The 16,648-nt window shown below is 35.3% G+C and overlaps 1 protein-coding gene across 1 annotated transcript in view; it reads right to left on the bottom strand.

Annotated features, from left to right (window-relative positions):
* Positions 1 to 1,280: 1,280 nt before the first annotated feature.
* LRCH1 (leucine-rich repeats and calponin homology (CH) domain containing 1) overlaps positions 1,281 to 16,648 on the bottom strand; it is a gene marked incomplete at its 3' end in the record, with an annotated part of 50,621 nt that continues 35,253 nt past the window's right edge. The window contains 6 exon segments of the mRNA XM_010072483.1: positions 1,281 to 1,309; positions 1,312 to 1,447; positions 3,611 to 3,720; positions 8,698 to 8,802; positions 14,020 to 14,092; positions 15,308 to 15,355. Coding sequence (XP_010070785.1) covers positions 1,281 to 1,309; positions 1,312 to 1,447; positions 3,611 to 3,720; positions 8,698 to 8,802; positions 14,020 to 14,092; positions 15,308 to 15,355 — 501 coding nt within the window.

Raw genomic sequence — 16,648 nt, 5'->3', positions numbered from 1 at the left:
CCAACCCAAAGCGTTCTATGATTCTATGATGATTTGTGAAAGATGACAGTGATTTTCTGGAAAGCAAGTAAACTGATGAAGGATTTCAACATACATCATTGAGAACAGACTTAACTGTAATTAACAGGCTCTTACTTTTTATGTACTCACAAATGTATAGTAACGATGCATAATTTTAATGTCTCTGAAGAAAAAAAATTCCTATTACTGAGAATTTCAAATACTTACAGAAATATCACGTTACTAAAAAACCAAAAATCAACTCACTATTTTACTTTTTCAATGCAAGATGTGAAACTGGTAACTCCACTTCAACCATGAATTCACTATAGTAGCAGGGACTTTAAAGAACAAATTTTCTAGGCTAAACTAATATGAAGACTGTTTCAAGCAAGAGAACATAACCAATATAAGGTTGAAATAAAATGAAAATGAATTTAAAATATTTGCTTTTTGTTATAGAAAACACCACAAGTTTTTTATCTTTAAAAAAAAAAACAGCAATAAAACTTAAGTTTTTGCACCAGAAGTTCAAGTTGACATACTTGGCAAAAAAAAGAAAAAAAAATAGGTAGATAGTCTAAAACCATACAAAACCTCTTCAGAACCAGAGTAGTATCAGAAATCTGGAATAATGATCTGTGCAAGAAAAAGACATCAATAAACAGAGAAAATACTACAAAAAATATGTTTCAAGAAATGCACACACACAGATTACATTGATTTTCTGTCAGGAAATCTTCAGGTCCTTAGGTTTGTCAAGCCAATATTAAATCCGTATAGCACACGTTTCTATTCTGTTCTGTCTGCAGGTACAAAGAATAATTTCTACATTTAACCCAATAGGAAGAGTATGCTAATAAGTGCTGCAAGTGCTTTAGTAACATGACATTTGCTAAGTCAGACATTGCTAAAGTGAACCTTGTATTTTTTTCAATCCACAAACAAGGGGATAATTTTTTTTTTTTTTTAAACAGAGTCTCCTAGAATAAAATCTTCTTATCACAGAATTTCACACTGTACTGAACAAAAAGGCCATTATGAACAAATCTCGTCTGTTGCTAGATCAGAGAGTGTCAGGATAATTGTATTGACTTATAGATGTGTGTGTATATATATATATATACACACACACATACATATAAATGAACATTTGAATTTGTAATAATGTACATGTTACCCCTAACATCAAAGAACATTCATTGAACAGCAACCTCTTTCATGTAACCACATATCCTTTGGCAATAATCCAGAAATTTTTAAAACATTCTTCTCCCCACCTCAATGCAACAAGAAACATTCAACTTACTACTGCTGGTGAAGGTACATGAATACTTCCTACAGACCGAGGACGAACGTGATTTACTAAATGGCAGAGAACTACACCATCCATCAGAGCAGATCCCAAGTCTTCAGGCAAACAGATCTTCAGTCTTGTTTCAATATTCTGCAAATGAAGAACACATGCACACTTTAATATAGAAATGGATTTGTTGTTTAACCTAGAGAAGAGAAGGCTCGGAGGAGACTTCCAGTCTACCAGTACCCGAAGGGGTCTACAGGAGAGATGGGGAGGCACTCTTTATCAGATAGAGAGCGTAGTGATAGGATGAGGGGTAATGGTTTTAAGCTAAAAGAGGGCAGATTTAGATTAAATATTAGGACGAAATTCTTTACTGCAATGGTAGTGAGACACTGGAACAGGCTACCCAAGGAAGTTGTGGATGCCCCATCCCTGGAGGTGTTCAAGGCCAGGCTGAATGAGGCTTTGACCAGCCTGGTCTAGTGGGAGGTGTCCCCGCCCATCGCAGGTGGGTTGGAACTAGATGATCTTTAAGGTCCCTTCCAACCCAAACAGTTCTATGATTCTACAGTTCTCATCTATGCTGTAAACACATAGCCAGTTTTTAAAAAACTAAAAGCCAAGCTCCTTTTCCTTATGTTGGTCACTAAATTACATAAACTCCTTACAAAGAACTCAACATTTCAAATGCTGCCTTCATAATATGCATTTATTTTTACAGATACATATAAAAATACAAATGCACGCAATTAGCCATGTGATTGAACTAGATGTGACTCCTTAATTTCACCATTCCTCCAAATCTTCTACTTAACCATCTCAAATTTTCTTCATCATCAGCACTTTGAATCAGAACCGCATTGTGTTAAATCACCATACAAGCAGAGAGTTAAGTCAATCTTTCCCCAATAGCCTAAAAATTACTTCAGAAGTATTAGAGTGATCAGAGAGACAGATAAGGCAAGGCAAAACATTCAGATTTAAAAGAGAATTTTTGGATAGTTTTTAAGTAAAACTGAAATCTCACTGAAAAAAAATTGATATTGCAAAATAAAATACTTTGAAAATATTTCAAATTTTCCAGAAAAAAAACCCTACAATAAGATTGTTATGTATGATGAGTTTCCTAAATTGTGCTCCAATCTGGAAAACATTCCAATGCTATACTTAGAGATAACTCTCAGATTAACTCTCAGAGATAATTACTTTATCTTAAAACAGATATTTCTTTTTCCTACTTGAACCTTCTTAATGTCTTTGCTCTCTATCAATTTACCTCAATCTATGCTGCTATATATATTTTTTCATATATATACATATATATATATATATAAAACCTCAATCTATGCTGCTAGCCATCACAGTTCTACATTAAATAACTTGCATTTTAAAGATTTGGTAAGGAGAAAAAAGTGAATCCTCTTGCTTTAAAATTAAATAATACAAGGCACATTATTTAAAATAAATGAATAATTTTGGAATTAGTCATTCCATTAAGGTAATGACATAAGAACAATTAATCTTGTGATTTGGTTGATATCAAAGTCACCTAACACACTTTCAGGATTTGCACTGCTTTTAGGAGTGCAATGATACCATCTCTTGTGTTGGTAACATTAATTAACTGGAAACCTTGAGAGGTTCAGGCTCACAACACTCCTTGCGGCAAAGGTTGTCAGCTTTTTTTTTTTCTTCTTCACACAAACAGTGCTACCTAGGTATTAACTGTGTAACCCTATGCAACCACATGCAGCAATTTTTGCATCAGGCTCTAGCTTCTACATTCAAGACAATATATCAGGAAACTATCTTGTATATTCAGATCTTCAAGTGATGAAATATTCATTTCACTTCTAAGAAAGCTGTTTCAAGCATTAGTTATCTACTTTATAAAAAATGTCTAACTTCAGCTTTAACTAATAGATTTCATTATGCCTTTTACTTGCTAGACTGAAGACTTCTCCAGCTGTTAGGAAATATTTCTGGACCTCCCTCTTACGTAACCACTTCACTGCTTCTGATGCAATTAAATAAATTGTTAATTCCACTAGTGCAAGGAATACTGTTTAACTGTATGTCATCCAGGTAACTCCCATGATTATTTCCCATTTTTACAAAACCTTTCCTGAAGTACAGACCTGTGACCATGATAAAGCACTTCAGGAATAGTCTCATCAATATGATTTGCAGAAGTAATATTGCCTCATTTAACCTTTTTAATATTCCTCCTACTTATACAACTTTCCCAAAGAAAAATTAAAAAATACACTCCATTAGCACAAATTAATTCTACCAACACTCACATACCTCACGTAGCTGTTCCACAAGCTCTCTCTCCTCTCTCATCTGCTCCATTTTCCTTCGAATTGTAAATTGTGGGTCTACTGATTCCAAGTGTCTTTGTGGTCTTAAGAACACTATGATTTTTAAAAAAGACAAGATTTTAGTTTAAAAACAAACGCCTTGATTTATTATTTTCTAAATGAAGCAACTGCCTCCAGCAAAAACTGTTACAAAATTTTTGTCCCCAGGACAGAAAAATCTCATCTTGGACTACATTCACAAATCTCTCTTTTTTTGGATATTGCTCTGAACAGCATCCTACACCATTAATGGAGTAGATAATTTTTCAACAAAATCCTCATCTCAACAGGCAAGTTTTGCCAGATGATTAAGCACTGGCACTGTCCCTTACAGATTCTGATCTGTACAAAACTTTTTTTTTTTCTTAACTAGCATAGCAGGAAACACCTCTTATTCTTCTAATTAGAACCCTCTCCTACAAGATACTGAATTGCATAACAAGCTGTGACAAGCATCTTCCTACACAGGATGAACTGCTTACTAGACAAGGTTATACTAAAAAAACCCCGCCCACCAATGTAGGGAGATTTAGCCATTCAGTAAGTTTGCCTACATTAAAAAGTTGTATTGCAAATGTAGCATTGAACAAACTCTTCACAGAACGCCCTCCCACCAATCCTGTCGACTGTATTACTTTGCCCACACATAGTTCCTTGAAATAATTACATGAAATCTCTCCATAAATGCACCTCTGCACTTCCTTTTTTTGTGATCAATGACTGTTTTGAATGGTTTGGAAGAACAAGAACACGTATGCTCAAAATGCAACTGTCACCTCTTTGCCACTTGAATTATAGACAAACTGGATTGTTATGGAAAAGGATGCTGCTTAAAAGAAGGAAGTGTTTTATATGATTACTTTCCCACCTCTCTCCTGAATGCAACTGTTAAACTCTAAACACTAATTAATGGGGTGGAAAGTACAAAGCCTAGAAAACTCTGGTTTTACACACAGCTACTGCTCAGTCTCCATTTTGCTAATTTAAGGCCATTAAACAGAGTGGACAGTTTCTGGGTCGATAAGTAACAGCATAGAAGAGAGGAGCCTTTTATTTCCCAGAAGGCACATCAGAAAATTGGAAGTGTATGAATTGCCAGTAGCACCTACTAGACGAGTAAGAAAACATGAATTACTATTGACTATCAGAAAGGTACACTTTGGTGTAATCACAGTAATTCTGATGTTCCATTAAAACATTGACAGTCATTTTATTTAGGTTGTGATTTGGGTAATAGGCTGAATTTTAAAAATCAGTTCTGAAAACATCTAAGAAAATAAAACATTGAACCCTTGATAGAAGGAAATTTCATCTACATTCTGACCAAAAGTTAACTCTTAATGAAGCCCCCAAATCTGTCCAGGATCAACTCTGACATCCAGGGCTCAGATAAACACGACAAAGTTTCTGCACAAGAAACAGTTTGAAATCTCAGACAAGTCTAGTCACTAGGAATCTCACCTAACTGTATGTAGGTTAAGTAAAAAAAACCTAATAATTAAATTATTTCTCTAGCCAAAGGGACAGACAGACACCACCTATGGCAGTTCAGCCAACAGGCAGTAGTTTTTTTCCTTATTTACTAAAAAATTAGTTTAAGGCAACAAATTTCTTACATATCCTTAGGCTACTTATCTGAGGCATCAAGACAGAATAAACTATGGGCAGTTACCAAACTTGTTTCTTTCCACTACTTGACTCACACAGTCATCGTTTATACTTTTCACAGACTACTGAAATTTGCTATGCTGCTGTTAAATCACTAATATCAGTAAATACTGAATAAAAGGCTACTTGTTTAACAAAGCTGTTTCCAAATAGAACACCTAAAAATCAACTCCTAAGTTTTTAAAGTACAGAAACTCTTACCCAGGACTTTTATTAAACTCCAGAACTGCATTGAATTAAAATCCGTGCATGTGCAACTCTAGCAATTTATTGGAGATGGCTCCTAAATTTTTAAGGGGCAAAATAAAAATCCCCTATCACCTTTATTAAAAAACTGTAGTTGCAATTTCTAAGATTTTTATTTTACAACTCCAATAATTGAGCTTTGCTGCCTCTCACAGATGAAATACCTAGACAAACCATGCTTGAAGAGTAATATTATATTTAAATGCTATTTAAATGCCACTGTAGCTTTGTTAGCAGCAGCAACATTTCAAAGAATTCTCTACAAAAGCATTAGTTCATATTTATGTTCAATTTTGCAAGTATCAGATTATTATTATGGACTTGATTCAGTTTGGCCACAGCTATCTTTGTTCAGGCCTTTGCTAAGTCAATGTAAATGTCCCAAGATCTACTTCCTTCTGATTTCAGACTACAAAGACCTGTTAATGAAAAGTTAAGTATCAACATTACTTATTGAATTTACAAATGAGACACACATCCCACTATGAGGAAAAAGGCAGGCTAATTTCAAGGCAGTGGGAAACTACAATTAAAAGTTTCTAAATAAAAGAAGTTTAATTGATTAAAAAAAACAAAACACCACACACACACTCTCAAAAGCATTAGTTATAAAAGCTTCAGTTATACACTGAATTGAAAGAAAAATGTTCTGATACAGGAAGTTTTGGCAGCTGTGAGTATTGCTTGCTCCTCTGCATTACACACATTTTCCAGCAAGGGGAGCCCATACCTCACACACATCTGAAGGTCTATTGTTTTTTACTCTTTCCAAGAGCAAGTTTCTGCTTTTTGAATCCATGGTCAACCAAGGTTACTATGTAAAGCTTATTCCAGTAATTTTTTTTAAGTATTTTGTAAAAGTCTCAACAAGTTAAATGGGTAATAGTTAATAACACGATATGTACTCGACATACCACAGTCAAGGACCAACCTCCTTGTGAAAATTTTCATTTTTGTTATGAGTTATGATGCACATACATGCACTATTTATAGCACATCAATTAATTTAGTGTCCCAAGTACCTAATTTGACAACATTATCCTTCAGGCAAACAACAAAATTATTTAACCCGACTCAAATAACAGCCAAAAATAAGGTTGGACTAATGACAGGCAGAGAGATGAAGTCAGGCCAAAAGCTTATAGTTACGATTTCACTTTGCTTGATGTATTCAGGCCAAATTTAAGTAACAGTGAAGTCATCATACAGTCATTTGCTAAACCAAAGCCTCCACAATGGTATGGATGTTGGTCTTGGGAGACCTGCCTGTTCCAAGCCTTATAACCTCACAGAAATTCTGGACTTAGCCTCCTCTGTTACAGAGCCGTTGCCAGATAGTTACATTAAAGATAAGAAGTATTAGAATGCTACGTTGATGCATGGCATTTCTATATCGAAGGCTACACCTATACCAGCAATCTACACAGGGCTAGCGCGTGGATCCTCAGCACTGGCCTACACACACTGATATTGTTAATGTTGTTGCTTCCTGGTACAGCTCTAGTTGGTGCAAACCCACCTCTCTTCTACACAATGTCTAGGTATAGCTCAAGGAATAGCATAGGCAAATGACATCCCCCCCAAAGGCAGCTTAAATGCAGCCATCCCGTTTTGAAAAGTAAGAGTGCTTAGGTATGGATTTGAATCATGCTGTGCCAACTAACCTCAGTGCCAGAGAACGGTCTCTGATCCATTTTACTTCCTAACACAGGAAGATACACCTTAGATAACAAACTTGGGCCCAGATAACAAACTCTATGAAAGGCAATAGTCCTGATTAAAAAAAATAATATATAATTGTAAAAGCAGTTTTCTGTTGGAACAGCCCAAGGTAATAAACACCAATATTTGCATTTGGCTTAAGATTTGAATGACATGAGAGATCTTTCTGTTCCAAATGCACAAACACACACTAGTCTGTACTGCTCCTGTCATTTAGACGAGTAAAACAGTAACAAATTTAGATTAAAATAGATCAAAATCTGCACTGATAGAAGCACCTCTAGCTTTCTCTGTTAGAACATTCATCACCAAAATTTCAGTTAGCTTCATACTATAAATGAACTAAATTCAGTTTTTCAACTTACCATTTTCACAATTCTTACATTCCAAACTCATTTCTGTTATGGAGTTGATTCCTTACATATGCTGTTTTTTATGGTTTTATAATCAAGAACACTGTGGCAATAGCAAGTATTGTAGTAATGAACTGAACTAAGAATGTAGGCATTCTAAACTGAATGTTGGCATTTATCATTCAAGATTTGTGGTCTTGGTTTCAATCTGATGCTTTGACAGTTTCACTGCCTTCTAATAGCTAAACACCCTTCTAATTTAGGGCAACTGGAAGAACAGCAGTCAATTTAAAAAAATACATCTGTCTATCAAATACTCATAAACAGTGTAATTGTCTACACTCTCCTCCTCTTTACATTTAACTATCAATGCAGTATAAGACAGAGATAGACCAAACATGGACAACTTTGCGTATGAGTGCCACGACTCAAATGTACTATGACAATTACACCCTGGAGAAAAACAAAACAAAAGCAGCAGTAACAAAGTCGGCTGAGGTACCTGGCCTTCACTATGCACAGAGAAGTTTGACAGCTTACTAACAGTTTCTGTTGGACTGAAATCACTATTTTTGCTTAGCTGATGGTTTCAGCTTTGTTTCTTCATGGATTACTCTTCTAATTAAGTCAGTTATCCACCTACATCAATAACTGCAGATGGGAGCAGGATATTTTTATTAACAGCATCTATCAAAAGTAATAAATTAAAAATTAAGAAAAGACAGTAGCAAAATTAATTGCTGTTTGAGTACAACTTTTATAAACCCTTGAAAGCAAAGCAAGTAAATAAATCTATATTGGAAATAGTTCTTGGAGTGGATATCCTGGGAAAAGTTGTTTTGCCAGACTTGAAAACAGACACACTCAGAGTACTTTGATACTACATATTCTACAGTATATTAATGTGCATTATCCGAGGTATTTAGTGTTATAAACATTCCCTCAAGAGTACTGTCTTTCATCCTTAGCCACACAGGGCATTTGCCATATATTCAGGTTTCTGAAAACATAAAATTAAGTAAATTATATATGGAACACCTACCATTGTCACTGTCTCCTTCAGATGGGATACTGTAGCTAAAGTTGTCCCATGTTTGTGCCTGTGTAAGTGTGTTGAAGGAGATAGGAGGAAGACTGAGGGATGGGTCTGCTGAAGGGGAGTGATAGCCAGTCCAACCATGGTGGTATAAGGACCGGAGGGGGGACAAAAGGGGGGCAGCAGTATTTCATATATGGCATTAGGATTGTATGGTAATGACAAAGATGTAATTCAAAGGTGATTAATACAAAATGCGTAATTTTTGAGAAAAGAATGAAAGATGGTGCAGAATAAAAAGAACGAAGAGTTATATGTTAGTAGTTGCAAATCATACATTATATGCGCAGTTTAAGCTATTAAGCATAGCAAGGTCACTGTAACCACAGCACTTCACACAACTTGTTTACAACCAAGTTTTAAGAAAAAGTACCCATAGATTTTACATTATAGCCTGACAAAAACCTTGACTCGGAATCAGAAGGTAAATATATCAGCTGTGACGTTTCAGCAAAAGTTCAGAGAATAAGAATTTTAATATTTTTCACAACTATGTAGTAAGAATGCTTCCTCCCCCCAAAGACAAAGAAAATTTACACGTGCATATGAAAGTATTATTACATTACAACTTCCTAGCTGGATTTTGATAAGTAGCAACTACATTATCCCTCAGATTCTCGTTCTGTTGAAACATGCTGAAACATATAAGCACATCTACTACAGTTTTCCTTTTTTTTTTTTTTTAATTCACTTAATAGTACATACAGCACTACTTTTTCTTCTTGCTGACTCCCTAAGCAATAAGACCAAACCTACAATGGGCCCAAGATCCTAGGAAAGTTCTGGACCTCTACAACTTTTAGAGACTTTCCAGGGACAAGAACGGACATAAAATACCTCCAAAGGGTGATCCTAAGTTTGCACCACAAGCCTTGGCAAACTTGCACTGTACAGTCTCCTAACGAACACAAATTCAGTAATGATCCAAATGGGCTCCCTAAAGCATGCAAAATTGCACATTTCCACAGAAGCTGCAACAGAGTCTTGAGACTATTCACCAGATGGCTGTAAAAGCATGTCATACTTACAGTTCATGACCACCCATCAACTCATTATGGAGCTAAACTTGTATAGCAATATAGTCGCTATTCTCCATCCATTCTGCCTTCTCTCCTTCAACTAGCCATGGCAACACCTCTTATTTGTTCCTCAAATCCTTCAGTGGACATTTTATTCCTTCCTCACCATATCTGCACTTTTATCTCCTGTCTTGATTGTGGCAAGGATATCTGTCCAAGCTTTCTTCAAACCTGCATTCTACAGCATTTCAGAACTGGACACCGATATCCTTAAAGTATCTCCTCGCTGCTTATCTTCAGCACGTCATCCCTCTTTTCAAAGCTTCCCACCGGTTTCCTATTTTCTGACATAGAACTTAAATCTCTTCTCTGCCCTTCACAATGATGTCCCTCCTAAATGAGCTTTTCTTGTATCTGATCGCAATGTTCCTTACTGCTTCTACCATAAAAATTAGGAACTCACTCATTTCTTGGTTTCCTACATATATTTCCATGTTTTATCTACTGAATCCCACACACAGGCAACAGTCATGCTCCTCAAACTAAACTGGAGATTATAAACTGCCCCCAGTCTAAATGCTAAACCATAACTCTAAATCTATTTTAAATTACTGTATAGATCAAAAAGCAGCTAAAATAATTTAATATTAGAAGAAAGTCTAAGGTAAAGTTTCAGTAGGCACAGAAAATCCTCATTTTATATAATTGCAAATAAATAATCATAAGGAAGTTAATCACACAGACTTTCTCCTTCCCACAATTCTGGAATCTGTATTAACATGATAATAATTCAGACAGTGTCATATAAAACTTCACCTTAAACTTCTCTTCCCACTCAACTGTTCAAGTGCTTTCTGTCTTTAGCCATGCCTTTTTCCAAAGCCAGTTCACTGCTTCTGGCTACTGGGACACCAGATCAACTGGACCTGAGAGCCAGCACAACTTAAACTCTGAGCAGAGTCAACACAGGGTAACAGAATACAGATTCATGGCAAATTATAAAGACTTTAGTTACACTGGCAATTAGGATTCTTATTTTCCAAAGTACACAGATATGCAGTTGGGGAAGAAAACAAATTAAAGGAGTACATATCCAGAGATTAAAAAAAACAGTTACCAGCACTAAAAAGAGGGAAAAACACTGTCAAGCTCTAATGATCATTACGTGTTCCAACAAACTTGAAAGACAAACTTGAAAGACAGTGAGGCAGGCATGTCCACAGATACTAATGTTGTGCTTCAAATTCTCTACAAGTTACCAAAAATGAAGCCACTGGATTCACAAGTAAGATTTTGGTAAGTAAACAGTTTCAAGGGAACAACTTATCATTTCACAATACAAACTGCTTTGTGATTTTGACTTTTGTCAATGTTTCTTTTAGCCTCTGAAGGTACAATTTCATTGTTTGTTTGCCTTTGTTGCTGTCACCTTGTTCAGCAGAAAATATGAAACACAGTAACCTCAAAATGGCAGAGAACAAAGGCAAAAAATATTCTTGAGTCCTGCAAGATGTATTAGTAGATGTTCACACTTCAAGGTCTGGCATATTAAAGATATTGTGGAAAGAACTTTGCAGCACTCAGTTTCGAGAATTAGCACCACTCTGAATATTTTAATCAATTCACGAGTCAAGCACAAAAGAGTTTAAATTTAGTAACTATTTTGAGTGATTACTTTTCAGAGAGCAAAAGCACTTTCTAAGCAGAAAACTATGGCTCTAGGAAAACTTGTAATTACTGGTTCTTCTCAATAGTAATTTTTTAAGGCTTCCAATATGAATGTGAATTTGAGAAGCCCATACGCTATGGAAGTATTTAAAATGCAGGAGGAAATACTCTGAAAAATGAAAAAAATCCTCTCTCTTTTTACCCTCTATGTAAACATTTGGCCCTTGAAAGTAATCTGTCAAGAACTCAAAACACACTCACTACCTTTCAAAACACGTTATTTGGGTACCATATCAGACATCAGATATGAATTTTCCCAGTGATTTGCCTGGATTTAAAATGAAAGAATAAAATGGCCTTCAGTCTTGAACACACATCACTGTGGACCAACACTGAAGTTTAAGCCACTGTATTTTATCCTTCGGAAGCATTTCCATTTGTGTGTGAACTTCAAAAGACCGGAATCCTTACCACAAGTCTAGAACATTTTACTTTCAGCTTTCCAAGAGACATAAATTATTATGAAACTATGAGGGAGGGAGAAAAAAAGCCAAATATAAAGTAACATTCATTTAAAATAGATGAAAATAAACACAGTGAAAAAAACCTCTCAATTTTCAGAAAGGTATGGTTGCATGTATTTTCTTTGAAAATTTGACACTATTTTTCCAGAGCATGATGTACACATTTTAGTTAGAACACTTTAATGTTCTTTTAATCTTGCACTCAGATTCTGAAGATCTGTAGAATCAAGTAATTCAAACGTAAGCTCTGATTAAGTTAAATAGCTAAAACATACAAGAATAAAGACAGGGTTTAACAGGCCAACAAACTAAAATGCAGCTGAACAGATCTGTCAAACTGTATATCATAACGACATGAGAAATTTAAAATATCATTACACAGCTGCAATATAGTCATGGGAAGCACTGTAGGAACTGTGCACATCTGGTCTTTCATCATGCGACTTGGAGGATTTGTTGCAAAAGACTGCAACCATTGCAATCCAGCCTTCCTTGAAATCATCTTAAAAAAGATTCACTAAGCTATTTTGCCCTGACCTATTACTGTCATTACGTGTAGGACATCTTGGTGCACTGACATACCAAGATTCAGAAGCAGACATTAAACTAACACTTGAACAAGAAGTCATGGTCTTGCCTTCTCTCCACAATGCTGCTTCCAGCCCCCAGCAACAGATTCACTGGCAGCTCAGCAGAAAACAGGCTGCATCGCATGAAAGCAGCAACATGGCCTGGGCTTGCTTGCCTTCACACGTCTTTCTCCTAGTGGTGTTACTGCGATGTTGCCACTGGGCTGTGTAATATTACACAGTGTTTTGTTTTTTCCAAATCCTGAAAGGACCCATTTGCTCATCATTTAACCTATACTTCAAATATATAGAGGAATAACATCTCTAAAGCATCAGGAACATACAAGAATAAAGCCAGGATTTAATAGGCCAACAAACTAAGAAACGCAACTGAACAGATCTGTCAAACTGTAGATCATAACTACATGAGAAATTTAAAATATCTTAATGAAACAAGGTTGGTTCTATACCATTTTCTTTGCTTTTGAAAACTTTTTCTAAAAAAAAAAAAAACCAAATCTGTGGGTACAATTTCTTAAACATTCAAATGTGAAACTGCTGCCATTATTGCCAAGATACTTTGTTATGGAAAATACAAGCTTGTAGTGGTTTACCAGCATTTGATTAAAAGCATTTGTGGCGAATGCGAGAAACTAGAATCAGTCTTAGGACACTGAAACATACTGAAAAACCTACGGTCATTGTTTAGAGATGATGTGAGATGACTTAACAATACTGACTACCTCAGCACAGAGAAGATAAAAACTGAGTTTAATCCTGTAGCTAATCCTGTTTTTAAAAGAAGCTGCTATCCAAGCCCTCAAATACATTAATAGTTTTGGGGGGAGGGATGGTGTAACGTTTGTTTAATAAATAAACTACTGTTTGTTAAAAGATTTATGGTTATGCAGATTCGGTGCATTGCAAATTCATTAAACTCAGCCACTTGCTGAAATAAACATCTAATCTTCCTATAATGCTTGATCTTTACACTGTAAGCTACTGTAAGTCTCATTGCAACAATCAATTTTCAGAGCGATGCATGTGTTTTCCAAACAAGCCTAATTATCCACATATATTATACTACAAAATCTAAAGTGTATCACTACATACCAATTAAGCAAAAATCATATTTCAATTAGTTTGTCAGCACAATGATATATAAGTATACATGTATAAAATACGTGTATATACATACACACATCTTTTTTAAACATACATACATATAATTTTACAAAACATCTAACTTATTAGTAAGGGATGAAAACTGATCCATAAATAATGTGCCAAATACATACTTGTTACAAATTCAATCTTGATTCAAACCTAAAACATTAAAATGTTCTAATCTTCTTCTAACTTGTACAGAAAATGTTTGATCACTGCCTTCTTAAGGGGAAAAATACAGACATCTATTAATAACACAGATGTAAAAAAAAAAAAAAACCAACCACCACACAAATTGGTTAATTTTATTTCCCACATTACCTGATCGTGGCTTCAGGCCAAAGGGGATTGTGGCATTTGTAGTAGGTGACATTGTCGGACTTCTATCCTTGTTCTGTGTAATTCAAGAACATAAATCTAAGTAAGAGTAACATCCAGAATATCCCAGCACAGCTGACTGTACAAAATGCAAAAGTTAACAATACTGCACACCAAAACTAATCCACCATAATCTGATCACAATAAAGCCTCAAACCTATGTTAATCTCCCTTTTCTATTCCGTCCTTTTCCTTTGATGGAAAAGATGAGTTTCTGGCCAAAGACTGCAGGTTATTTCCCCCAGCTATAAATCAGGTCAATTATTTCTCAGTTTTCTCCCATGTAATCACTCGTTTCCATCAAATGTACATTTTTGTGGAATAGTACATTTAGAAAAACAAAGTAAAGACATGTTTTTTCCTTAGATATGTTTGTTCCTTTCACAGAATTAATTACCATTCTGCATGGTATTTTGCATGCAACACTGCAATTCTGCTTAAAAGGCAGAAAGAAGTAGTTAAGCATACACCTCAGAGCAGGATTGCCTTTGACCCTGAACTAGGCTAACAGTTGCAGCAGGGAAAATGGAGTAGTACCATACAGGAGAATGTGAGGTATAATCATCATACCATTAATGGTAACATGGAAAGACTCCTATAACCAAATTCCATAATGGGAATCCTATTTCAAAAGTGATCTCTCAGGGAACCAGGAACCATAGGAGGCCCATCACCAAGACTGGTGGAAGGTGGTTGTGTGCTCATGAATTTGCAAGACGCTCATACACTGTGCAATGTAGAGGGAAAAGCCCTGTTTCTGCACATAAAATACGAAGGGAAAATCTCTCCATAAGGAGCTCCCTACGGGTTCCCTTTTTGACCTTCTTCTGAGATCTGCACTGTGAAAGTAATAGGATCAATAAAATCGGACTCATCTCTGAAAACTCATCAAGGACACGACAACTGTGCAAGAAGAAATTTCACTGAAATCAATAGAAACTCTTGTGAAACAAGGAAAAGTCAAAAAAGATGTGGCAGAACAAACAAAATGTGAAAAAATAAAATGTTTCATACTAAACTACATAACTCTGAAACAAGCTTATCTAAAAGTATCCTTTTATACCCTAATAAATCCTTAAAACAAGAATAAACCACAAACCAAATGAACTACATAGCCATTACTAATAAGCTCAGTCATATTTTCTGAGATATTAAATTACACATTTCATTTAGCATATGAACCATTCATACAAAACATGTAAGAGACAAACAAATTACAACAGCATCTTACCTCATTGTGAGAGGTTTGCCCACTTGTATTCCAAACAATTACATCATTCTGTGTATTTGGAGAGGAAAAACAAACGGAAAAAACAAATTATCATTTTGGCAACTTATATTAGCGATATCGGACAACAGGATACTTTACTCATGATATGCAGATATACATTAATACTTCATTTTTTTTTCATTGAAACATTTAATTTTCATGAATAATAAATACTTTTACTGCTAGCTGAACAACATTTAATAAAACTTTGTGGAAATTATTTGCAAAGATTTGTCATTACTTTTTTAGTTTCAATCCTAAGTGATTATAACCGCATTTATAAGATTTTAATGTTTGTTGGTTCAAATGCAGCATACATCTTTGCTTCACAGATTTTGTAATTAAACTATCACCAAGAGTGCAATATACAAATATAGATTTTTAATATAGATTTGAAGAGAGAAGTATTCCATATGCAATTCACTTTATAATTGCAATATAACATACCTTTTGTTACCAACTTCTGCTATAGTTACATTGGAAACATGTAAATCGCGTTAGTAAATAAGAAATACAATCACTAATTCTCTATTAATCATAACTCAGCAGAAACACAGTAAGTAAAAACAAATTATAATTCAGTTCAAAATCATTTCCTTAGGGCCAATTTTTTTTCTAATTGATAAAAAAATGGAAACAAAAAAGATGGCTCTTGGAACACTTAGTCACAAGAGTCACAGAGCAAAAAAAGTCAGCAAGATGAGAAGGAAGACTGCACACCCATTTTGCTTCATGACCTTTCTTGGCTACTTTTCAAGCTTAAAAGAAATTCTTCAGTTTTAGACATCTTTCATAATATTACCTCCACCACTGTATTACCTAGAATAAACAGAAATCTCACTCATCTGATCCCAGACAGTTGTACCTGGGGACTCGCACTCTTGAGCACTCCTGTGCTCAGGGACTGTGTTCCTGTGACAGACCTGCTAGTTATGCCTATGCTGCAGGTCTCATCTCTCCCACAGCATGCAGGTCACTGGTCAGAATTTTGAATTTATGCTAAACTGAATTAATTTAGCAACACAAGTAGTAACACAAGTGCTTGCTGTATTACACAGAACATAGCATGATTAAAAACTTGCTCTTGCAAGATGTATTTCCATTTCATGGAATGTGCCTAGTGCTCTCACCTGCATAACACAGTCCAGACCAGGCCCTCTACAAGTGTTTAGGAAGACTGAGTTCTTCTTTTTAAAAAGTTCTTAAAAGTGAACAAGCAGTGTTCTTGTTAAACAGTTCATCAAAATACAGACACCATACACATTGTGACACTGCATTAGCCTTATCTGTTAATCTCAGCAA

This window comes from Pterocles gutturalis, unplaced genomic scaffold, assembly GCF_000699245.1.
Source record: "Pterocles gutturalis isolate BGI_N339 unplaced genomic scaffold, ASM69924v1 scaffold9072, whole genome shotgun sequence".
Taxonomy (NCBI): Eukaryota; Metazoa; Chordata; class Aves; order Pterocliformes; family Pteroclidae; genus Pterocles; species Pterocles gutturalis.
The sequence above is the reverse complement of the archived record's forward strand: the minus strand, read 5'-3'. Positions and strand labels throughout refer to the sequence as shown.